Here is a 17,863-nt window from a genome sequence, read left to right as displayed (position 1 = left end):
AAAACCAAAACCAAACTCCAGCTCAATCCAAAAAATTTTTAATTTTGAATCTATTAAATATCATCATAGGCATATGAGACAGGATGCAGTGGGGGAAGCTGCCCCTGAAAAAAGTTCACGTGACTGAAAAGTTGGGCAAACTTTTAACATAAGTAAGGAAAAAATATGGCGGAACTTTTGTGATTTGGGGAAAATATTTACTGCCCCCCCCCCCAGAAATCATTGCTCCCAGACGCCTATGGCTATCATCATAATAATCACTATGATAAAAATCTTTTGCTGTTCATTAGTACGTATAGTAAACACGTTAAGCATTGTACATTGATGCCATTAAAGCATATTGTACACTTCAGTAACTTCACACCAAAATTTCGAGTATAGAAGTTAAAACTTACCAACGCATAATGACACTCACAAATATATGGAATATTACAGTTTATATACTTTGATATGTAAGTTTCAATTATATTAAAAAGACAAGCAAGTAAATAGCTTTTGGATAAACACGACAGTGAACCGAACTAAAGGCGCTAAAATTATATCAAATTTTAGCGCCAGCTTGTGTTTAGTCCTTGTGTTTTAAAACTATAGCGTTTAAAATATTTTTCTATACTGTTTAAAGTAGTGTTGAAAATGAAATAAGCACACACTTACCAAAATGATGACAAAAAGTCTGAGTTTATATCAAATAATTCCATAGTTCAAGTCAAATAAAATAATTAAAAAAAGTCCACCATGCTGGTGTATAACATAACGCATTTCCATCCTTCAAAATGATACCTCAATAGATCCCCTGTATTAGAAGACAGCATAACGGGACATAGCCCACTCATTTTTAGACCATAGAGGACAGCATAACGTAATAAAGTTATATCTTATAACTGTACGAAAATAAAATGACCAAGTTATGGAATAATCGTTTTCTAGAATGCCAATCTACCTCTAGTGCCAATAACAAAGTACATTATCGTCGATCCAAAAGTTTCACTTGCTGTCGAGTGAGCAAACTCTTTTGAAACGTACGAGAAAGTCTTATATAAGAGAAAGCATTAGGTAACTAGCTACATGTTAAATTGGTTGTACTCATAATTTCTGGGATGTGCGCCCGCACTTTTATAAATTATTGTCTTTCTGATTATTGTATGTTCTGTAGTTGCTGTCACCGTATTTAGTAAACTTTTGACAGTTGTTTTTAAGACAAAAGCTTTCATTACTTCAACTTTAATTTTTTTTATAAAAATCGCTATATACTCAACTCAACATTCATCATTGAGAAAGTTTCATCCAGAGAATAAATGAAACTTTTCATTTATTTATTCATCCTAAGTTGTGCTACTCAATTTTTCGTCTACATTCGTCTACATTGCTTATTTAGCCCTTTTAGTAGCCCCATTATATTCAATGCTTCAATGTTTTTGCAAATTCGTTGGTCTTTTACGATACCTAAATCCATCATGTACGAAGCCTAAAAAATAAGAAAGTGCAAAAGGCTGTAAAGTATTCATTAAATCAATTGTATTATTCAAACCCCTTTCAACGAGACAATATAAAGATCCCCCCACTGCAGTGTTTCTAATCAAGTTACATAATTGCATCAACGGAAAAGTTAGTTTTAAAATAAATTTGAAATAGTTGACATACTAGAAAGGTCACAATTATTAAAAACAATTTTTGTAGCTACCGCGGTGGTACCTAATTAATCTTAGATTATTTTGAAACCTGCAGTAATTGGCTTAAAAAGTTGAGAGTCTTGTGATGACTCAATCATTCATGTATAATTGTCGTTGTCATGTGTCTAAATATGTGTTTGTACATAAAAATATGAGCACACTACTCGTGATTTCCTAAAAAAATTTAGCTATAAGTAATCAATTGACTTAAGACTCAAATATAGAATACCTTTCCACAATAACAGCCTACAACAATCAGGTTAGGTTATGTTAACATAAAAGGGTAGGGCTTGAGTCATGGCTCCAGGCAATATGCGGCAGTTTATTCTAAAATTACTCCTAAATGAATGTTCACAAAGTAATTTTACCTCTTAACACGGGTGCAATAAATGAATGTAAAACGTTTTGAACATTAGTATAAACACCATAACTGTTAGGTTTAGCGCATTCGTTTCCCCAAGATACGAGTCCAGCAATTGTCCATCTTCCATCAATAAAACATTGTAAAGGAGCCCCACTATCACCGTAGCAAGCATCTTTGCCACCTTTAGCGTATCCTGCACATAAGAATCTCTTGGATATTTTGCCAATTTTACTTTTGCAACATTTATGTGGTACGAGTTTCATTTCAACTTCTTTAAGTATTCTCGATCTGTGATACTTTTCTGTATTAACTGTATTTCCCCATCCAGCAATATAGCATAAATCTGTTGGGCCAAATAGCGTTCTGCAATTTGGCAAACATGCTTTTTTAACATATTTATTGAACTGAATTTTTCTTTTGAGTTTTATTAGTGCCACGTCATAATCACCTAAAAAAAGTTAAGTGACGAATTCAGTAATTCTTGTGCCAACTAATCTTATTTTTCCTCATACGAACATATCTTTTTCCAACTTATACACATTCGTATTATAAATTTGTTTGTTTTCTGTTCTTTAATTAAAGGAATCTCGTAAGAACTTGGCATTATATTTGTCTAATTCCATTTATTGATGTTAGTATTTTTATGTTCCAAATTTGTCGAATTATTTTGTTTCAAAGTAATCATCAGACCTTTAGACTTTTTACGATCCACACTTCAAGTCGAATGACTCAATTATTTGACAATTACACTACACACACATAAAAACTATACGTATATATAGTAATTTTTTTAAACATAAACAGGTTAAGCAAAATAATCTCTTTCTTATGATGTAATCTGCATTTCTTGATGACGAAAAAGGAACATCCAAAGCAACTTAGAAGTAAAAATTTAGTCATTTTATACTTACCTGGATGCATGTCGTTTCCCAGTTTATATTTTGGATGAATGAAGAGCTGTGCAGGCTCGACAGAAAACTCGTAAGGATCGGTAACATTATACATATGATCCGCAATTAAGTATTTATATTTTGTCACTGGTAGAGAGGTTGCATTATTTGTTCTATTATCCCCGTAGTAGATAAAGCAATGAGCCACAGTTAGAATCCATTTTTCATCTATTATTACTCCACTACAGTACTGACGTAAGTTATCTTTATCAATCATATTGACTATCCAAGGCCAAGAATTCATTTTCGACGTGTATCCACCAATCACTCGTTTCATTCTTCCGTGAGCTTCAATGGTTTTTACGCCACAATTTTGCCGAGAAAATGAAACTAAAAAGTCGTGCATCTCATTATTCTACTATAAATCGCTGTTAATGAGAATTTCCAAAAACGAAAATTGTTCATGAACATTAGTGAATTAATGAAGATTTGTATTAAGAGGTTTGTGTTTTGCTTACCAGTACCTTGTATCGTAGAAAAGCACAAAACCAAGATTTTCAACCAATACAATGTTATATGAAACTGATTCATTCTCTCAAATGCTTGTAACACCTACAAAAAAATAAAAATCATTGCAAATCCACCTAAATCGAAGCTGGGCAGTTTTCTCAAATTGTTTGATTGACAAACCACTGTCTGTAAAACAATTTAGTTATCATAACAAAAGAATAAAGAAAAACAATTTTCATGTTACCATACTATATTTCTAGAATTTGGCAGACGACAGCTGACTTAAACACAACGTTAATAACCAGTAAGAGAGAAACTATAAATACCAAGACCAAGTTTCCTGCTGGAAATCGAGTTTGGAATCAATATTGCATTTGATAACTAATAAGTGTTCAAACGCTGTTGTTTTTCATAATTTTGTATTGTTGTTGACAGAAAGTAAGCGTTAAATATTTTTCAATGAATACACTGAGTGTTGAAAGAGTAGGGGTTAAGTGTTTGTTTGCAAACCAAGTACGGCTTAAGTGCCGCTTGAAGCTACTTTAGAATCTAGAAACGTCGTCATTAATCTTTAATATGCTAAAATCCTTTTAAAATTTAAACGAAACATGCAATGTTGATCAGATTTACATCTTCATGAACAAAATACATCAGGCAAAGTACAACTTTATACTCGTGTTTGTGTTTTTTTTATTCACGAATGCTAAGGTGTCAAATGACTGCACACTTCACAGAAAATAAAAAACCTTGATTAATTGTTTGTTTCACAAGAAAATAAACTGTGCCGAGACATAAAAAATTTCTGAAAATGCTGTTGACAGACATGCTCGTTTGTTTGGCGACATAAAAAAATACTTCTTTTTCCACTTATGTAAGCCAACAAAGCAAAATGAAAGTCTAAATTATAAATAGCAACTAACTACAAGGTTAATCACGCATACTAAGAATGGGTGACAGATTCCTATAAATTTGACATAGCCATTACCATATATCTATTTATCCAACAGAACCCAAAACATTGCGCATATATGTCAAAGCCTTAGAACTATCACAAGAAAATTCTATTGAAATTTTTCCAAATTTTCTGTTTGCCAAATTTTCTGTATAATGATGAATTCATAACATTTATTTGAAATTTTGTATTTAAATAGCCACATCAATTTTTTTTCTAAACGGATCTTTACAGCGTTTATCCGGCAGCTTCGTGAGGAAATATAGTAAAAAAATGTTCAATTATATTGAATATACATTCAAGATAAATTCGTCCGATATTATTTCTTATGAACTACCTACTGTTTATTAGATTTCAGGATCTAATCACAAGAATTAATAAGTCATACCTTATTTAAAACGCTTTTCTTCGGTGAATTAAAAAATTTTGCTCTTGAAGTTGTCTTATTAAAAGCAATGAAAGTTTTGTGGCGTCAGTCGTTCTTATTGTTGTTCACCCAGTCCACATTGACATAAGTGCTCAAATATGAACGACGTTCCCCTACCTTGCTGACAGCATGATTTTGTCTGTTAATAAAGACTCATGTAGCGGCCTTTTCAACACATTGTAAAAAAGAAGTGTAACTGGAATGAACAACATCTTTGAAGCAATTCGATTCTGGATTGGTGTTTCAAAGGAAAAGTTGAACAAAGGGGAAAAAATATAGTTTTACGCAAGTCTAATATCATAATGAGCAACTCTGTCTGAATAATTAAAAGATTCAATATTCTATAGCTAATGCAGTATGCCAACTACAAAGTTCTTGAATTTCAAAGGTGTTGTGCTATAGTACGTCATATGCAAGTTATATTTAAAGGTGTTGTGCCTTTACTATTGAGTAATATTTTGAAATCAAGCGTTATTTTACATTCAACCCCTTTCATTACACGTTTTACTCGTCACTTTTTGTTTCACAAATTATTTTGGCAACAACACAAAAAATGTAATCTTAAACTTCACTGAATGCTATATGCACTGTCAAAAAACAGATGTTGACCTCTGAGTTTCAAAATTCTAATTATAATATGAAATATTTGTCAAATGAATTGAATTGATGGTGATTTAACTGATTTGTACCTTCATAAATCATTCATAGTTGTCAGTCGAATTTAACAATAAAATATGTTTTTCAATAGAATGATTAATCTCTCTAAAATTAACTGTACAAAAACTCACAAACAAAAATAAGAAAAGTTTAGTTAGAAATACAAGTTGTTTTCATGTGCATGTATCATTTTCACATGTTGGAAACAAAATGTGGAATTCCGACTTTCATGATACGTAAACTCAACATCGTAAAGTTCCGTGAACGTCTGTTTTCAATTAAAGCAAATGGTTTTGATCAAAATTTAAGAAAAATAATGTCAAAATCCTTTTTTCTATTACGTACATGATTAGTCTGTCGGTCACGTCCAAGATCAGGTTGCAAGTATAAATTAGGAATAAACATAGGAATAGACATCCCGAAGGAATAACTATTAATTTTGGTTCTATTTCCACACGCAACAAAGATAGTGTGAACCAGTTATATTCCTCAAACAGTTTATTTATCAACGCGTAATTATTAAGTAGATAAGTGTCCTAATAATAATAATAATAAGTATGAGTAAAACTTATCTCCTCTGTCTAAGTACAACCGCGAGTCTTTATTCTTGAGCGTTCGTGAGTCCAACAATGACTCATAATAGTTTTCCAAATAGATTAAAGGCGCAGAAGCCAAAAGATAGTTATAGCACAAAACCAAGATAGTCGTCTGGTAGATTGTAGCTTGTCAACCTACCTGTAGATTGTAGCTTGTCTGGTAGGCTATGCCTCCTAAGTTTGTCTCCTCGTAGGTTGTGCTCGTAGGTTGTACTCGTAGGTTGTGCTCGTAGGTTGTACTCGTAGGTTGTACTCGTAGGTTGTACTCGTAGGTTGTACTCGTAGGTTGTGCTCGTAGGTTGTACTCGTAGGTTGTGCTCGTAGGTTGTACTCGTAGGTTGTACTCGTAGGTTGTACTCGTAGGTTGTACTCGTAGGTTGTGCTCGTAGGTTGTACTCGTAGGTTATGCTTGTAGGTTGTACTCGTGGGTTGTGCTTGTAGGTTGTACTCGTAGGTTGTACTCGTAGGTTGTACTCGTGGGTTGTACTCGTAGGTTGTACTCTTAGTGTAAACTACTCATATATATATAAAGGGGCGGATCTAGGATTTTCCAAACGTCAGTCCTAAACCGGCGAACGCCGGAGGCGTTTGCCCGTAAGGGGTCCGAGGGCACCCTGGAAAATGTTGAAGCCTAGGGTCCCAGAAATGCGATTACCAGCGTTTTGGAATAGCTTTACAACAAATTTTCAAATTGAATGAATTTGCAGTTTTTCATTTTTTTCTTACAAAATATTGAGGACAAACACGCTAAGACCGTTTCGCCCAATGTCAGGGCTCTTCAGCATGCCTAGGAAACACATAGTGCAAAGCAACAATGTGATTCCGGACATGGACAGTCTTTGATTTAGCAGCAACGGCGCATTAAGCAGCCAGTTGCACTGTCTTACATTTCTGCAGCAACGGCGCATTAAGCAGCCAGTTGTGCTGTCTTACATTTTTGCAGCAACGGCGCATTAAGCAGCCAGTTGTGCTGTAAGACATTTCTGCAGCAACGGCGCATTAAGCAGCCAGTTGTGCTGTCTTACATTTTTGCAGCAACGGCGCATTAAGCAGCCAGTTGTGCTGTCTTACATTTTTGCAGCAACGGCGCATTAAGCAGCCAGTTGTGCTGTCTTACATTTTTGCAGCAACGGCGCATTAAGCAGCCAGTTGTGCTGTAAGACATTTCTGCAGCAACGGCGCATTAAGCAGCCAGTTGCAAAGTCAGTAATATTTCTACAGTAACGTAGCCATAACACATTAAGCAAATTTCAAACGTGTATTACCTTCAGCAAACTTATTGATCACTCTTTCTATGTCAGGAATAATTTCTGGGTGAATTCGCATTAAAGCCAGGCCATTTAAACGTTCCTCTACCATAGTGCTCCTTTGGTAGGTTTTTAGATTCCTCAGTGCTGAAATTGATCTCTCACATTCACATGAGGTGATTGGTAGTGTACCTAAAATGCGAAGAATAACTTTAATATTTTCAAATCCTGGAAATGTTACATGCTTCAGTGTTTTGACGATGTTTTCTGGCAAAGGCCCATTGTGCGTTTCCCAGTATAAACGCCATTGCCTTAATTCAGCATCTAAACCAAGGGGGTTGGGCAAGTCATGATGATAGAATTTTGCAACACTTTTAAACTGTTTTTTCCAATCAATTCCTTTGTCCGACAGAGTCATCATTTTGACGGGAACGATAGATAATCCTCGGTACACATTAACACTATCCAAGTTAAACCTAGTACTCAAAGATGTTTGAAGATGGTCTAATAAAGGAATAGTGATGGTTAGTTTATAATGTTCTTTGAATGATTGACTGGGGGGATTAGATCGCATAGTTTGTCTTCCAGCAATTCGCTTTTTTGTTTCTTGAACGTTCACCTCTTCAGCAAGTTTTAAAGCCTCTTCATACCAAGTGTTATGATAAAAATTAATGCTTTTCCTCATGTTGGCTACATCATTCTTCAAAGTGGTTATCAAATGAAAACCATCCATAACATCAATAGTTTTTCCCTGCAACAATTGCGTGACTGGAAGAGTAGCATCAAGAATATTTCTTGTAATAACTAGCGCAACAATAAAATGAAATTGAGTAACTAATGAAAGTAACTGGGAAGCATCAGCAGCAAGGGAAGGCTTCACCTCGCTTACATTGTTTATCATGTCCTGAAGAGTGTCGATTAAAGGGATAAACAACTGTTGAAACGTGTCAAGACTGTCAACTCGCTCAACCCATCTGGTTTTACAAAGACTTACCAGTTTTGCCTTCTTGGTCTGAACATCTGACTTTTTAACGTGCTCAGCAAAGGGTATGTTGCGTGTCTGTGATATGTTGATAAAATTGGCAGCTTGAGAAACAACAGATAACATGTTATTAATTTCAACGTTAGAAAGAGTGTCACAGACAGACAAATTTAGTCGATGACTGTAACAGTGAGTGTAAAGAGCTTTAGGATTAGTTCTTAAAATGTGGGCTGCTAAACCATTTATATGCCCAGAAACAGCCCTGCACCATCATAACCTTGTCCCCTGCAATCCATAATGGGTAAGGCAAATTTCTCTAGAGTTTCTAAAATAAGCTTTGAAAGTTGTTGACCACTCAACCCCCATTTGCAATGCAGGAAGCACATGAACTCTTCTTTAACATTCATTGAAGAGTCAACAAACCGTAGAACAAGGGACAATTGCTCTTTGTGAGAAGAATCAGCAGCTTCATCTGCAATGATAGAATAATATCTATTTTTTTTTATCTCCTTTATAATATCTTCTGATATTACCTGACCAATACAGTTGATGATTTTGTTTTGGCTGGTCTTGGAAATATAACTTTTATTCTTGCCACATTTGAGCAAATGATTTTCCAAAGTTTGATCACCAGCTCTAACTCTAAAATTTAAAGATTCAACAAAATTACCAACATTGCCATTGACTGAATAGCAACCGACCTCTGGGTGAAATTGAGCATCGTCACGATGACCTCGTAATCCAATGCCAAGCCTTCCACAAAAAAGAACTGTATCAACAATTTGTTTAAGAATTTTCCTATTTTGCTCAATTTCAAGTTTTATGTTAGTATCTAAGATATTTTCAATGGGTTGAGCTACACCTGACATTTGAGAGCATATATTATTCAAAATTGGAGAAGTAGATGCATGTAGTCCCATTTTTTCTCCCCCTTACAATTTCCAGCATGTCGCCTAAATGTACCTACAGCATCATTCCAATGACGAAAAGGTGAACGAAATAGATTGTTTATTCTCGAGCATTTACTGGGGAATTGATGTCCAAAAAGAACACATGATAAGCAATAAGCACCATCTTCTTTTGGTGAATAACACAGCCAGGTAAAATCTTTGAGCCATTCATATTTAAAAGACCTTTTATTGTTCTCACTCAAAGGAGGAAAAGTGTAATTTTCATCAGGTTTAAAAACATTTTTAATAAGCAAACAAATATCAGACATTTTCAAACCTTTAGCTCTTTTGTAGTAGGTAGCTACATCAAAATTGTGAATAAAGTTAGGCTTTACCTGTAAATCTTCAATGGTTTGTTCAGTAACCCTAGTACAAGAAACCTCACTTGTAATGATTTCTGGTTTTTCCATTTTTGAAAAAAACTTACTGATATTCCCAGACTTTTTTTCAGCTTTTGCTTTTTTTGAAGCCACTGGGCATGTTGGACCAGAAATTGTCCTTTTAGTTTTGCTAGGAAAAAAAACTAGAGGAACAAAATGATTAGGTTGGAAACATTGATCTGATTTAACTACCCCTTTATAACAAAACAAAAGATGAATTGCATCGGCTGATTCTTTAACTATTCTTCTTGGACAAACAAGAGAGTTGAATATTGATTTAGGCCTTCTCTCTCCACAATCTGGGTAGTAAGTAAAAATTTTTGTCTCCAACACAGAAGAAAGAGCTAAAATGCATAGAAACGATGACCACTTTTGGTCATGACAATTCAAAAAGGCCTCCTTTTTTGACAAGATCAACACCTACAAAACCAGAATCTAGACAGTCTTGAGATACTGTCAAAGGTAAAATATTCTTTGAGGTGTTGTTGAATTCTTTATGCTGTTCAACAATTGAGGAAAATAAAGGATGTTGGCAGTAAAAAAGTAGCATTCAAAAACAGCTCAAGTGATGTTAACTGCCTCAAAATATGCAATAAACTGTTATCACCTGCCAAAAGCAATGACACTGAACTGTAGAGACAGTTGCCAGATACTTCTGATCTAAATTGAATAAAAAAAGTCGTGTTCCTATAAGTCCTCCAACAAAATTTAACTAACTGGCCAGGAAATATCTAACATAGCAACGTAGTTACATGTAGAAGATAATTCAAAGTTCAAATATAAATTCACTATTCGCTGAATTTATGCCAATATTTATAATAAAATTAAAAGCCCAAGCCGTAGATCTTTAGTATACACTGCACAAAATGAAATCTGCTTCATTAAAATTTATACAACAGTCAATAGACATAAACCACATCTCATAGTCGCATAAATTGATATTAATGGTTTGGATACCTTAAAGCCATGCATACATTTCCTTTGTCCTCGTGTTGCTTACGCACGATTTTGGGGATGTAAATTTCTGCTGAGAACTCTCTGCTCAATGATGTTTCGTCTTTCAAAAGCAATAAGAATTCCTCTCTCGACATTTTAGTCGCCCCAAAATATTCCTCATTCAAACGCAATTTCAATTCATTCAGAGATTTATCACTCTCTTGCGAAATTGCAGTCTGAACAGCAGCATACATATCAATATTTAACATTGTAGTTTGTAAACGATTTTCAAAATAAATGCAATGAAACAGATTTTAGAAACCACGCTATAGTGAATCACAAGGTGATGATCTATCTCGCATTCCAGACACCACGCTTGACTATGTTAGCTCAGAAGGCTATCAGTCGAAATCGGTCAAACCAATCACAATAAAACAAAAATTCAAATGAGCCAATTGTAAGATAGCAATTGGACTCCCTTATAGGTCCGGCCACCCTTATTATCGGTCGAGATTATTCCAGACTGTCCACTGATCTGGACATTGACCAATAAAATAGCGTTTCTGGCGTTCATAGACTCCTTTATATGTCGAACCAGTCAAGCCACCCCGCTTATCAGTCGGTTATTCCAGGTCAGTGAACTCGACATTTGAATAACTGGAATGATAACCGAAGCCAAAAATTGAAGCCAAAAAAATATTTGTTGTCATCATTCGTCATCACACGTCAGGCTCTAGTCTCTCGCGTGTTCATTTTATTTTTTTAAATCATTTGTCCCTTGGTAATGGTAGAGTTCGGATCTTGATCAGAGCGTAAAAATAACGAAATGTTTGTAATGAAAAGGTTCACGGAAAGTGAATCAAAGTGATAAATCGAGAAGCAAGATGAGGTGAACTTAGTCGATCTGCTCTAACGCTGCGGTTTTCCTTTAAAACATATCAAAGTCTTTAAGGATATTCAATTATTGATATCGAGATGACAACCATTTAGTATTTCAAGTTTCAAGCACTATCAAAATCGATGAAAAATACAATCGCTCTGTAAAAAGTAAAAATGCGAGTTATAAACTCGATATTTTTTATGAAACTGGATATTCAAGTTTCTTTTTTATTCGGAAAAACAGATCTTTAATCCACTTAAATGACAAAAAAGACAAACACTGTCTTTTTTGTTTTCCGTTTGAAAGTTTACCTTCCGACGAAAGAAAAATTTATGCTTGAATATTTTTTCGTCATATTTTCTATTGTATTGTCTTTTTAGCAAACACAGTGTAATTTTCAGTTGGCTTTTCCTCGTTACAAGTTGTAAGTTAAAACGAACTCACTGTAGTAAAGTTTCAGCTGTAAAAAATAACCTTTTGCGAAGAGTTGGCCTCGTGTGTTGTTTGTCGTGATGTTGTTTATATGTTTATGCTTTTGCAATTTGTATTCAAATTTATATTGGCCGTGTATGTTTGGCACTCAGGGGAATGAAACTGACGTTCAAACCGCGTGAATATTCGACTTTGAAGGACTGGAACTGACGTACAAACCGCGCAAGAGACTAGGACTTTGGCTTCAATTTTATATCTATAAAATGTATTGTGGTTATCATTCCAGATATATATATATGGAGTTCACTGTTCCAGGTCAATTAAAATTCAACTGATCTGGTTACCAAGGAGATATTCATTGATTTGTCATTAGTTTTCAATAATAAATAAAGCTGGATTTTCATCACGAAGTAAATGCGATATTCAAGTAAGAATAATTAATGAATTTTTAATTAATATGAATAGGTAATTTTTGAATTTCAAACATCAGTCGCGCGACGGATTTGACATACTCTAGATCCGCCCCTGTATATATATAATATCTAATGGGAAGTATTGTGGTTTTGTGAACTACATCCCGTACGCAATATAGTATGTTACAGCAAGATATAATTTAACCACAATAACAACAAATGCGGTTGCGGTTCTAAAATATGTGTTTACGCATGTAAGCAAGCTTCTAGCGCATGCAAGCAAGCTTCCAGATTATGTCCTAATTAGTAATGACATTGCAAAATGCATTTTAAAGTTAAAATATAAAAATATGAAATTATAATATGATATAATAATAGTTTATAAATGATATTACATGATAGTAGGTGCTATCAAGTAACAGGGGGGAGTGCTATAAACTTCCAAAGTTGGGTGAAATCAGGCGTTCCGGGACAAATTTCTAAAATTATTCGTGCTCACCACTCACCAGTCCTTAAATCTTGATGACATGAGAAAATATATATAATATATTAATCCTAATCCTCAGGATTAATATATTATATATATTCTCTGATGATGGCTTTCAGAAACTATGATATGGATATTTTGAAACTTAACATTTTGTACTACATGAAGTAATGCTAGTAGAAAATACTCATTGGTGAGAGTTATTTTCAAAGATCAAGATTCCTCCTCTATTTGTATTTTATTCATTATTTCATTTTAGTATTTTTATGGAAGAACAGGAGTCTATGGCTGTCAAACTCGACAATGATTTGAATAACTACATTGACAAAGTTATTGAGAAAAATCAGAATTATAGATATGAGCATCCATTGAGTGAAGACAATTGGGAAGAAGTGAGCAGTTTTTTACTTTTCAACATTTGAGGAAAATGTGAAAAAAATTGCAATTCAACTTTTCTTTATGCATATTTGCACGAAAAATTATCGAAACGTCGTTTTTATCGCGTTATTTTAAACTCAAGATACCATAGTGTAGTAATAGTTCTGTTCTGTTTGTGAAAAATTTTTAAAGATTATGTTGAAGCCAAAGTTTTACCAATAGCATTGTTTATGAAGTATTTTGAATTTTAAATGTTATTTTTAATGTATTCTGATTCACCTAAAATTAAGGTAAAAATTCACCATCTGTTTTTGAGATGTTTCTGAAAAAAGAAATATTTTTAAAATATGACCACTGCTAGCAAGAATCCTAAAATTCTTTTGGTGATAAAAACGCTTATAAACATATGCACATTATCTAATAGTTCCACATACCCAGTTCATTGATTTTTTACATTTGTTATTTTCCAAGCTCTTCTTGTGTCTGAAAACCATATTTTCCAAAACTTTTGAAAATTTGCAAAATATGCGAAAGATAAATATTAAACTGATCAAAGTGCTCATGCAAATAGCAAAAGCTCAAAGATAACTGGATATGAGACACCTTAAGGTTTTGTAAAACAATTTAACTTTTCCATCAAATCAAGACATTATGAAGGGTGGTCCCAGAACATTTAAAGCCCTTAGTTTTTAGGGGGATGTGTGTACCCTCAACAAAAGTGTTTAGTTTATGATCCAGGCTTAATTATGTGTAATTTTTTTGACAGCAGTAGTTGATGCAATATCATCTGATAAATTAAACACACAACTTCAAAATGTTTAGGAATTGGAAAATGTTCCACTGTTCATGACGAAAAGCCCTGATGAAATTAATCCAGATAAAGCACCAGCTTTGGCTGCAATGCAAGCAATTAAATTTGAGGAAGATAGTCCATATGGTAAGAGTGTAAAATTGAACAACTTTTCACTGGTGTTATGCATAACAGATAAGTATTATTTGAAATTATGTATTGTCTAATTGATTGATATAATTTTTAGCAAAAGCATTGTCATATAAAGAAGACGGAATGTGGAATATAAAAAGGAAACTATAAAAATCTATCAAACTGTACAGTGAGGGAATCCAAGTGAACTGTACTGATAAAATTTGATATCAAATTTATATACAAACAGAGCAAATGCACACTTTAAAATAGGTAAAAAAAATGTTTGTGGTCTTCCTCATAATATATATGAAACACCTATGTGTACCAGTCCTAATTTCTACCATTTTAATGAAATATACGAGTGAAATATTTTAGGAAATTATCGATCGTCATTAAATGATGCAAAAGAAACAATGAACATAGATCCTTGTTATATTAAAGCTATATTTCGTGGTATGATACCATGACATTTGTTTACTATCTCATTTACAATATATTTACAAAAATTCCTGTATAATTTGAACCAGGAGGTTGTGCTTGTATGGAGCTAGAAAAATATGATGAGGCAATAACATGGTTCCAGGAAGGACTGACTGTATCCTTTCGTGTTTAGTTTTCCACTTCATCTTTAAGCTGCCATTTTGCACAGTTGGAACTTTAAGATCTTACAAAGTTTGAAACGTATGGTGTACAAGGCCTAAATGAAGGGTGGACATGGTTTAAAATGGATGGTGTACAAAGTTTGAAATGAAGGGTTGACATGGTTTAAATTAAAATGTATGGTGTACAAAGCTTGAAGTGAAGGGTGTACAACTACGTACAAGGTTAAAAATCGACGGTGCCCAAGGCTGCAAATGTTGGCTCTGCAGGGTTTAAAGTGTACAACTAATATGGTTTAAAAATAAATAGTCTATGTTTAAAAAAGAAAAAGAAATCTTTGCATGAAATATCATCTTACCCCTTAAACATTGACATCGTTGTTTTTTCAAATCCCTTGACGAAAATAAGTATGATCCTAATTCAAACACTTTCAAAGATCTTCAAAAAAAGGCAAAACTGAAACTAGTGAGTTGACACTAGTCAATAGCCGGTTGCATCTGTTGCTCTCAATTTTAGGATATCTTAATTCTGTTTAGAAAGAAAAAGAAAGAAATGAACGAAGGAAAAAGGCGAAAGATAAAGAAATTAATAAAACAACAAAGAACTCGTTGAAATAATCATGGTTTGTTTATACACGTTAATGATGTACGTAGAAATGTACGAGCCTTTGATGTCAGTACAGTTCAACTGAAATGCCATAATTCGCTCATTACATAAATTAGCGCTCATATTTCAGTACATACATTGGTCTAACATTGTTTCTGAACTGTTGCTAATAGAGTTGTATGAAGTAGATAGTTATTCAGTCTCTAAAAAGGCTGTTCCAACGTTGCTTGAGGTTTTGAGTGTTTTGTTCAGATCTCATCTGTATTAGTTTTGGATTTCTAATTTTCAAGTTTTAGACAAATGAGAACTACCAAGTAGTAAGTTTCATTAAATGAATGAATGAATGAATGAATGAAAATCTTTATTTTGACACGCTGGCCTCGTCAACTGGGGTTGATTTCCACGAGGGGCGTGCTTTTGTTCAAAGCGATTACATTATTTACTTAGAAATAAAATTACCATAGAAGAGAAAGATAAGTTAAAATATTTACAGAGTTTAGTTTATTCAATTAGTTACATGTTAAACCAAATCATAAAACGTAAGCAGCAAGTTTCTTTTGAAAAAGTGACACGCTGTTGCTATTTCTGATTTCTGCTGGAATTGAATTCGAAACAGAACCTCCATCATACGAAAAGCTTTTCCTCAAGGAGTTACTACTAGGCATAGGTTCATTCAGACAACTTGTAACACGTAAATTGTAATCAGAGATGTCATTTCTATAGGTATACAATCTAGTTAGTGAATTTGGTCCCGCATTTTTTAATAATTTAAACATCAGCTTTGCCTTCGCTTTCTTCCTAAGTATTAGGAAAAAAGCTAAACAACTCGTTGCATAAGAAACTGAGGAAATATTTTATGTATAGTCTCGTGGTGTGATGATGCTTAATCCTGGTGATAAAGACGATGAAAATGATGAAAACACAGATAAAAGCAATTGTCAGTCTTTAGCAACAACGTTCCCGGAAATGTTCAAGTAAGACTCGATGAAAATCAAGTTCTACACTGGCCTGTATTGTTTATTTATCCAGAATATGGGCAAACAGATTTTATTGAAGCTTTCAATGAAAATCATAGGCAAGTGTTTTTAGTTTAAGAAAGATAACTCACTTCGGAAAATTATTACTTGGGTTAGTATTTCATTGAATCGTCTTTGCTCAGGGTTTAAACTTTGTTATACTTAGATTTTGTGACCATTTGCAAATTATGTTTCTTCCGGAAGTCCAAGTTCCCTGGGACATTCATAGAACGTATCAACTGCCAAAACTTGAGGTAAGAAATAAAACGTAACAGTTACTTTTTGGATTTAGTTCAGGTGAAGTTTAGTCTGCTTTATTTTTAGGTGTATTTTGAAGATGTAGAAAGGAATTCGTTAATTTTTGTAAAACAAACCACCACTCTCGCTCAAGCTCTGTCTCATCAAAGGTAAATACCACAAGAAAATAAATCAATGAATGTCTTTGGTTTACAAAACGCAATATGCAAATCACGAATTGAATGTCAAATTAGGTTCAATAAATTACAAATACTGTGAAATAAATATTAAATAGACCTTTGCTTTTCTTTTTCAGATATGTGGTATATGGAGGAATACCGTCATTTATTATCATGGTCAAGGGTTCATCCTTTATAGAAGCATTCAAAGAGAAATACAGAGGATGATTTTAAATGATGGAAAATGATTTTAACTCACTGGAGTCTCTCAATATGATATTGACTGTGGAATAATTGATGATTTTAACCTTCTTAAGTACAGTTGCCAATTGGCAACAATAACAAAATGAAACTGAATCGAAAAATTTTACTGTTTAAAGGTTAAAATCACAGTTTTCAACAAGATTAAGACGTTTACAAGAATACAATGACAGCAAACTAAATTGGGTTACCTTTATTTCACTATCCAGCGAATAATTACATGAATGACACAGTACCAAATGAAAATAGCTAATAAAAGCACTCAAAACAAATAAACAAAATTTACCATAGTACTTAAATGTAAAATAAGCGCTTCGTGAGCGTTTACGTAATCTGAAACAATGTTTTGTACATGTTTGTATCAGTATATGCATATTTTAATTTCAATGAAATAAGGTTTAATAGGTTTTACAAATGTCTGGAATATTTTGAGTATAAAGATCGAGAATAGAAAGTCGCTGATTTATGATCAAGTAACGAAAACATGGCTACAGTCGTTTATTTTATATCGTACGTACATGCTTAGCCTATTTAAAGGATACGGTAGGTAAAACAAAACATTGAAGAATCAAACTATTAACTCTATAAGAAAGCATTCAATACAATCTTCCTCAACGCTAGAGCATCGACCTATAAATGTTCAGTGTGTATCGAACCCTGCTTTCGAACCCTGCTTTTATAGCTATCTATAGTTGCTGCATGAGTTTGCTTTTTATATCATTAAATTGGAAACTTGGAAATATACTCGAGAATACCAGACCTTCCACAAGATAATATAATCGTGTCGAGATTTTTAAGAAGCTTCATTTATCCCGTATTTAGTAAATAAACAAGTAATCAAGGAAAAGTTTATTTTAATGTAAATCCCAATAACAGAGCAAAACAGCC

The 17,863-nt window shown here is 33.6% G+C and overlaps 3 protein-coding genes and 2 long non-coding RNA genes across 10 annotated transcripts; 2 read left to right on the top strand and 3 right to left on the bottom strand.

The window, feature by feature from the left end:
• Positions 1–1,262: 1,262 nt before the first annotated feature.
• LOC124440648 (brain-specific serine protease 4-like) lies at positions 1,263–4,914 on the bottom strand. 4 transcript variants are annotated; one of them, XM_046991058.1, is made up of 5 exons: positions 4,775–4,914; positions 3,443–3,536; positions 2,946–3,314; positions 2,039–2,482; positions 1,263–1,465 (listed from the first exon to the last, which is right to left on the bottom strand). In XM_046991058.1, exons 2-5 carry the CDS (start codon positions 3,513–3,515, stop codon positions 1,407–1,409), a joined length of 945 nt encoding a protein of 314 aa, XP_046847014.1. In that variant the 5' UTR covers positions 3,516–3,536; positions 4,775–4,914; the 3' UTR covers positions 1,263–1,406. The 4 variants fall into 4 exon arrangements, with proteins under 4 accessions (XP_046847014.1, XP_046847015.1, XP_046847012.1 ...); XM_046991059.1 differs by having other exon boundaries at positions 3,449–3,536; positions 4,775–4,913; XM_046991056.1 differs by lacking the exon at positions 4,775–4,914 and adding an exon at positions 3,679–3,696.
• A 2,396-nt stretch (positions 4,915–7,310) lies between these two features.
• LOC124440652 lies at positions 7,311–10,958 on the bottom strand. The gene is made up of 7 exons (XM_046991064.1): positions 10,583–10,958; positions 10,233–10,285; positions 9,673–9,768; positions 8,834–8,937; positions 8,719–8,767; positions 8,308–8,399; positions 7,311–7,505 (listed from the first exon to the last, which is right to left on the bottom strand). The coding sequence occupies exons 1-7, from the start codon at positions 10,828–10,830 to the stop codon at positions 7,455–7,457; spliced, it is 693 nt and encodes a 230-aa protein (XP_046847020.1). The 5' UTR covers positions 10,831–10,958; the 3' UTR covers positions 7,311–7,454.
• Positions 10,959–12,264: 1,306 nt separating this feature from the next.
• LOC124440654 (tetratricopeptide repeat protein 4-like) lies at positions 12,265–15,141 on the top strand. Of its 3 annotated transcripts, XR_006946710.1 has the most exons (7): positions 12,265–12,300; positions 13,033–13,165; positions 13,974–14,088; positions 14,189–14,346; positions 14,452–14,529; positions 14,604–14,671; positions 15,085–15,141. XR_006946710.1 is itself a non-coding variant. In XM_046991066.1 (3 exons), exons 1-3 carry the CDS (start codon positions 13,040–13,042, stop codon positions 14,242–14,244), a joined length of 297 nt encoding a protein of 98 aa, XP_046847022.1. In that variant the 5' UTR covers positions 12,939–13,039; the 3' UTR covers positions 14,245–14,247. The 3 variants fall into 3 exon arrangements, 1 of the variants encoding a protein (XP_046847022.1); XR_006946709.1 differs by lacking the exon at positions 12,265–12,300 and having other exon boundaries at positions 12,939–13,165; XM_046991066.1 differs by lacking the exons at positions 12,265–12,300; positions 14,452–14,529; positions 14,604–14,671; positions 15,085–15,141 and having other exon boundaries at positions 12,939–13,165; positions 14,189–14,247.
• Positions 14,501–15,606, bottom strand: LOC124440658. Its single transcript, XR_006946713.1, has 2 exons — positions 15,035–15,606; positions 14,501–14,773 (listed from the first exon to the last, which is right to left on the bottom strand). It is a non-coding gene; the product is annotated as an uncharacterized LOC124440658 (long non-coding RNA).
• Positions 15,607–16,467: 861 nt separating this feature from the next.
• LOC124440656 lies at positions 16,468–17,386 on the top strand. The gene is made up of 3 exons (XR_006946711.1): positions 16,468–16,552; positions 16,623–16,705; positions 16,852–17,386. It is a non-coding gene; the product is annotated as an uncharacterized LOC124440656 (long non-coding RNA).
• Positions 17,387–17,863: the final 477 nt, after the last annotated feature.

The sequence above is a fragment of the Xenia sp. Carnegie-2017 genome, unplaced genomic scaffold (genome assembly GCF_021976095.1).
Source record: "Xenia sp. Carnegie-2017 unplaced genomic scaffold, XeniaSp_v1 HiC_scaffold_2, whole genome shotgun sequence".
Taxonomy (NCBI): Eukaryota; Metazoa; Cnidaria; class Anthozoa; order Malacalcyonacea; family Xeniidae; genus Xenia; species Xenia sp. Carnegie-2017.
The sequence above is the reverse complement of the archived record's forward strand: the minus strand, read 5'-3'. Positions and strand labels throughout refer to the sequence as shown.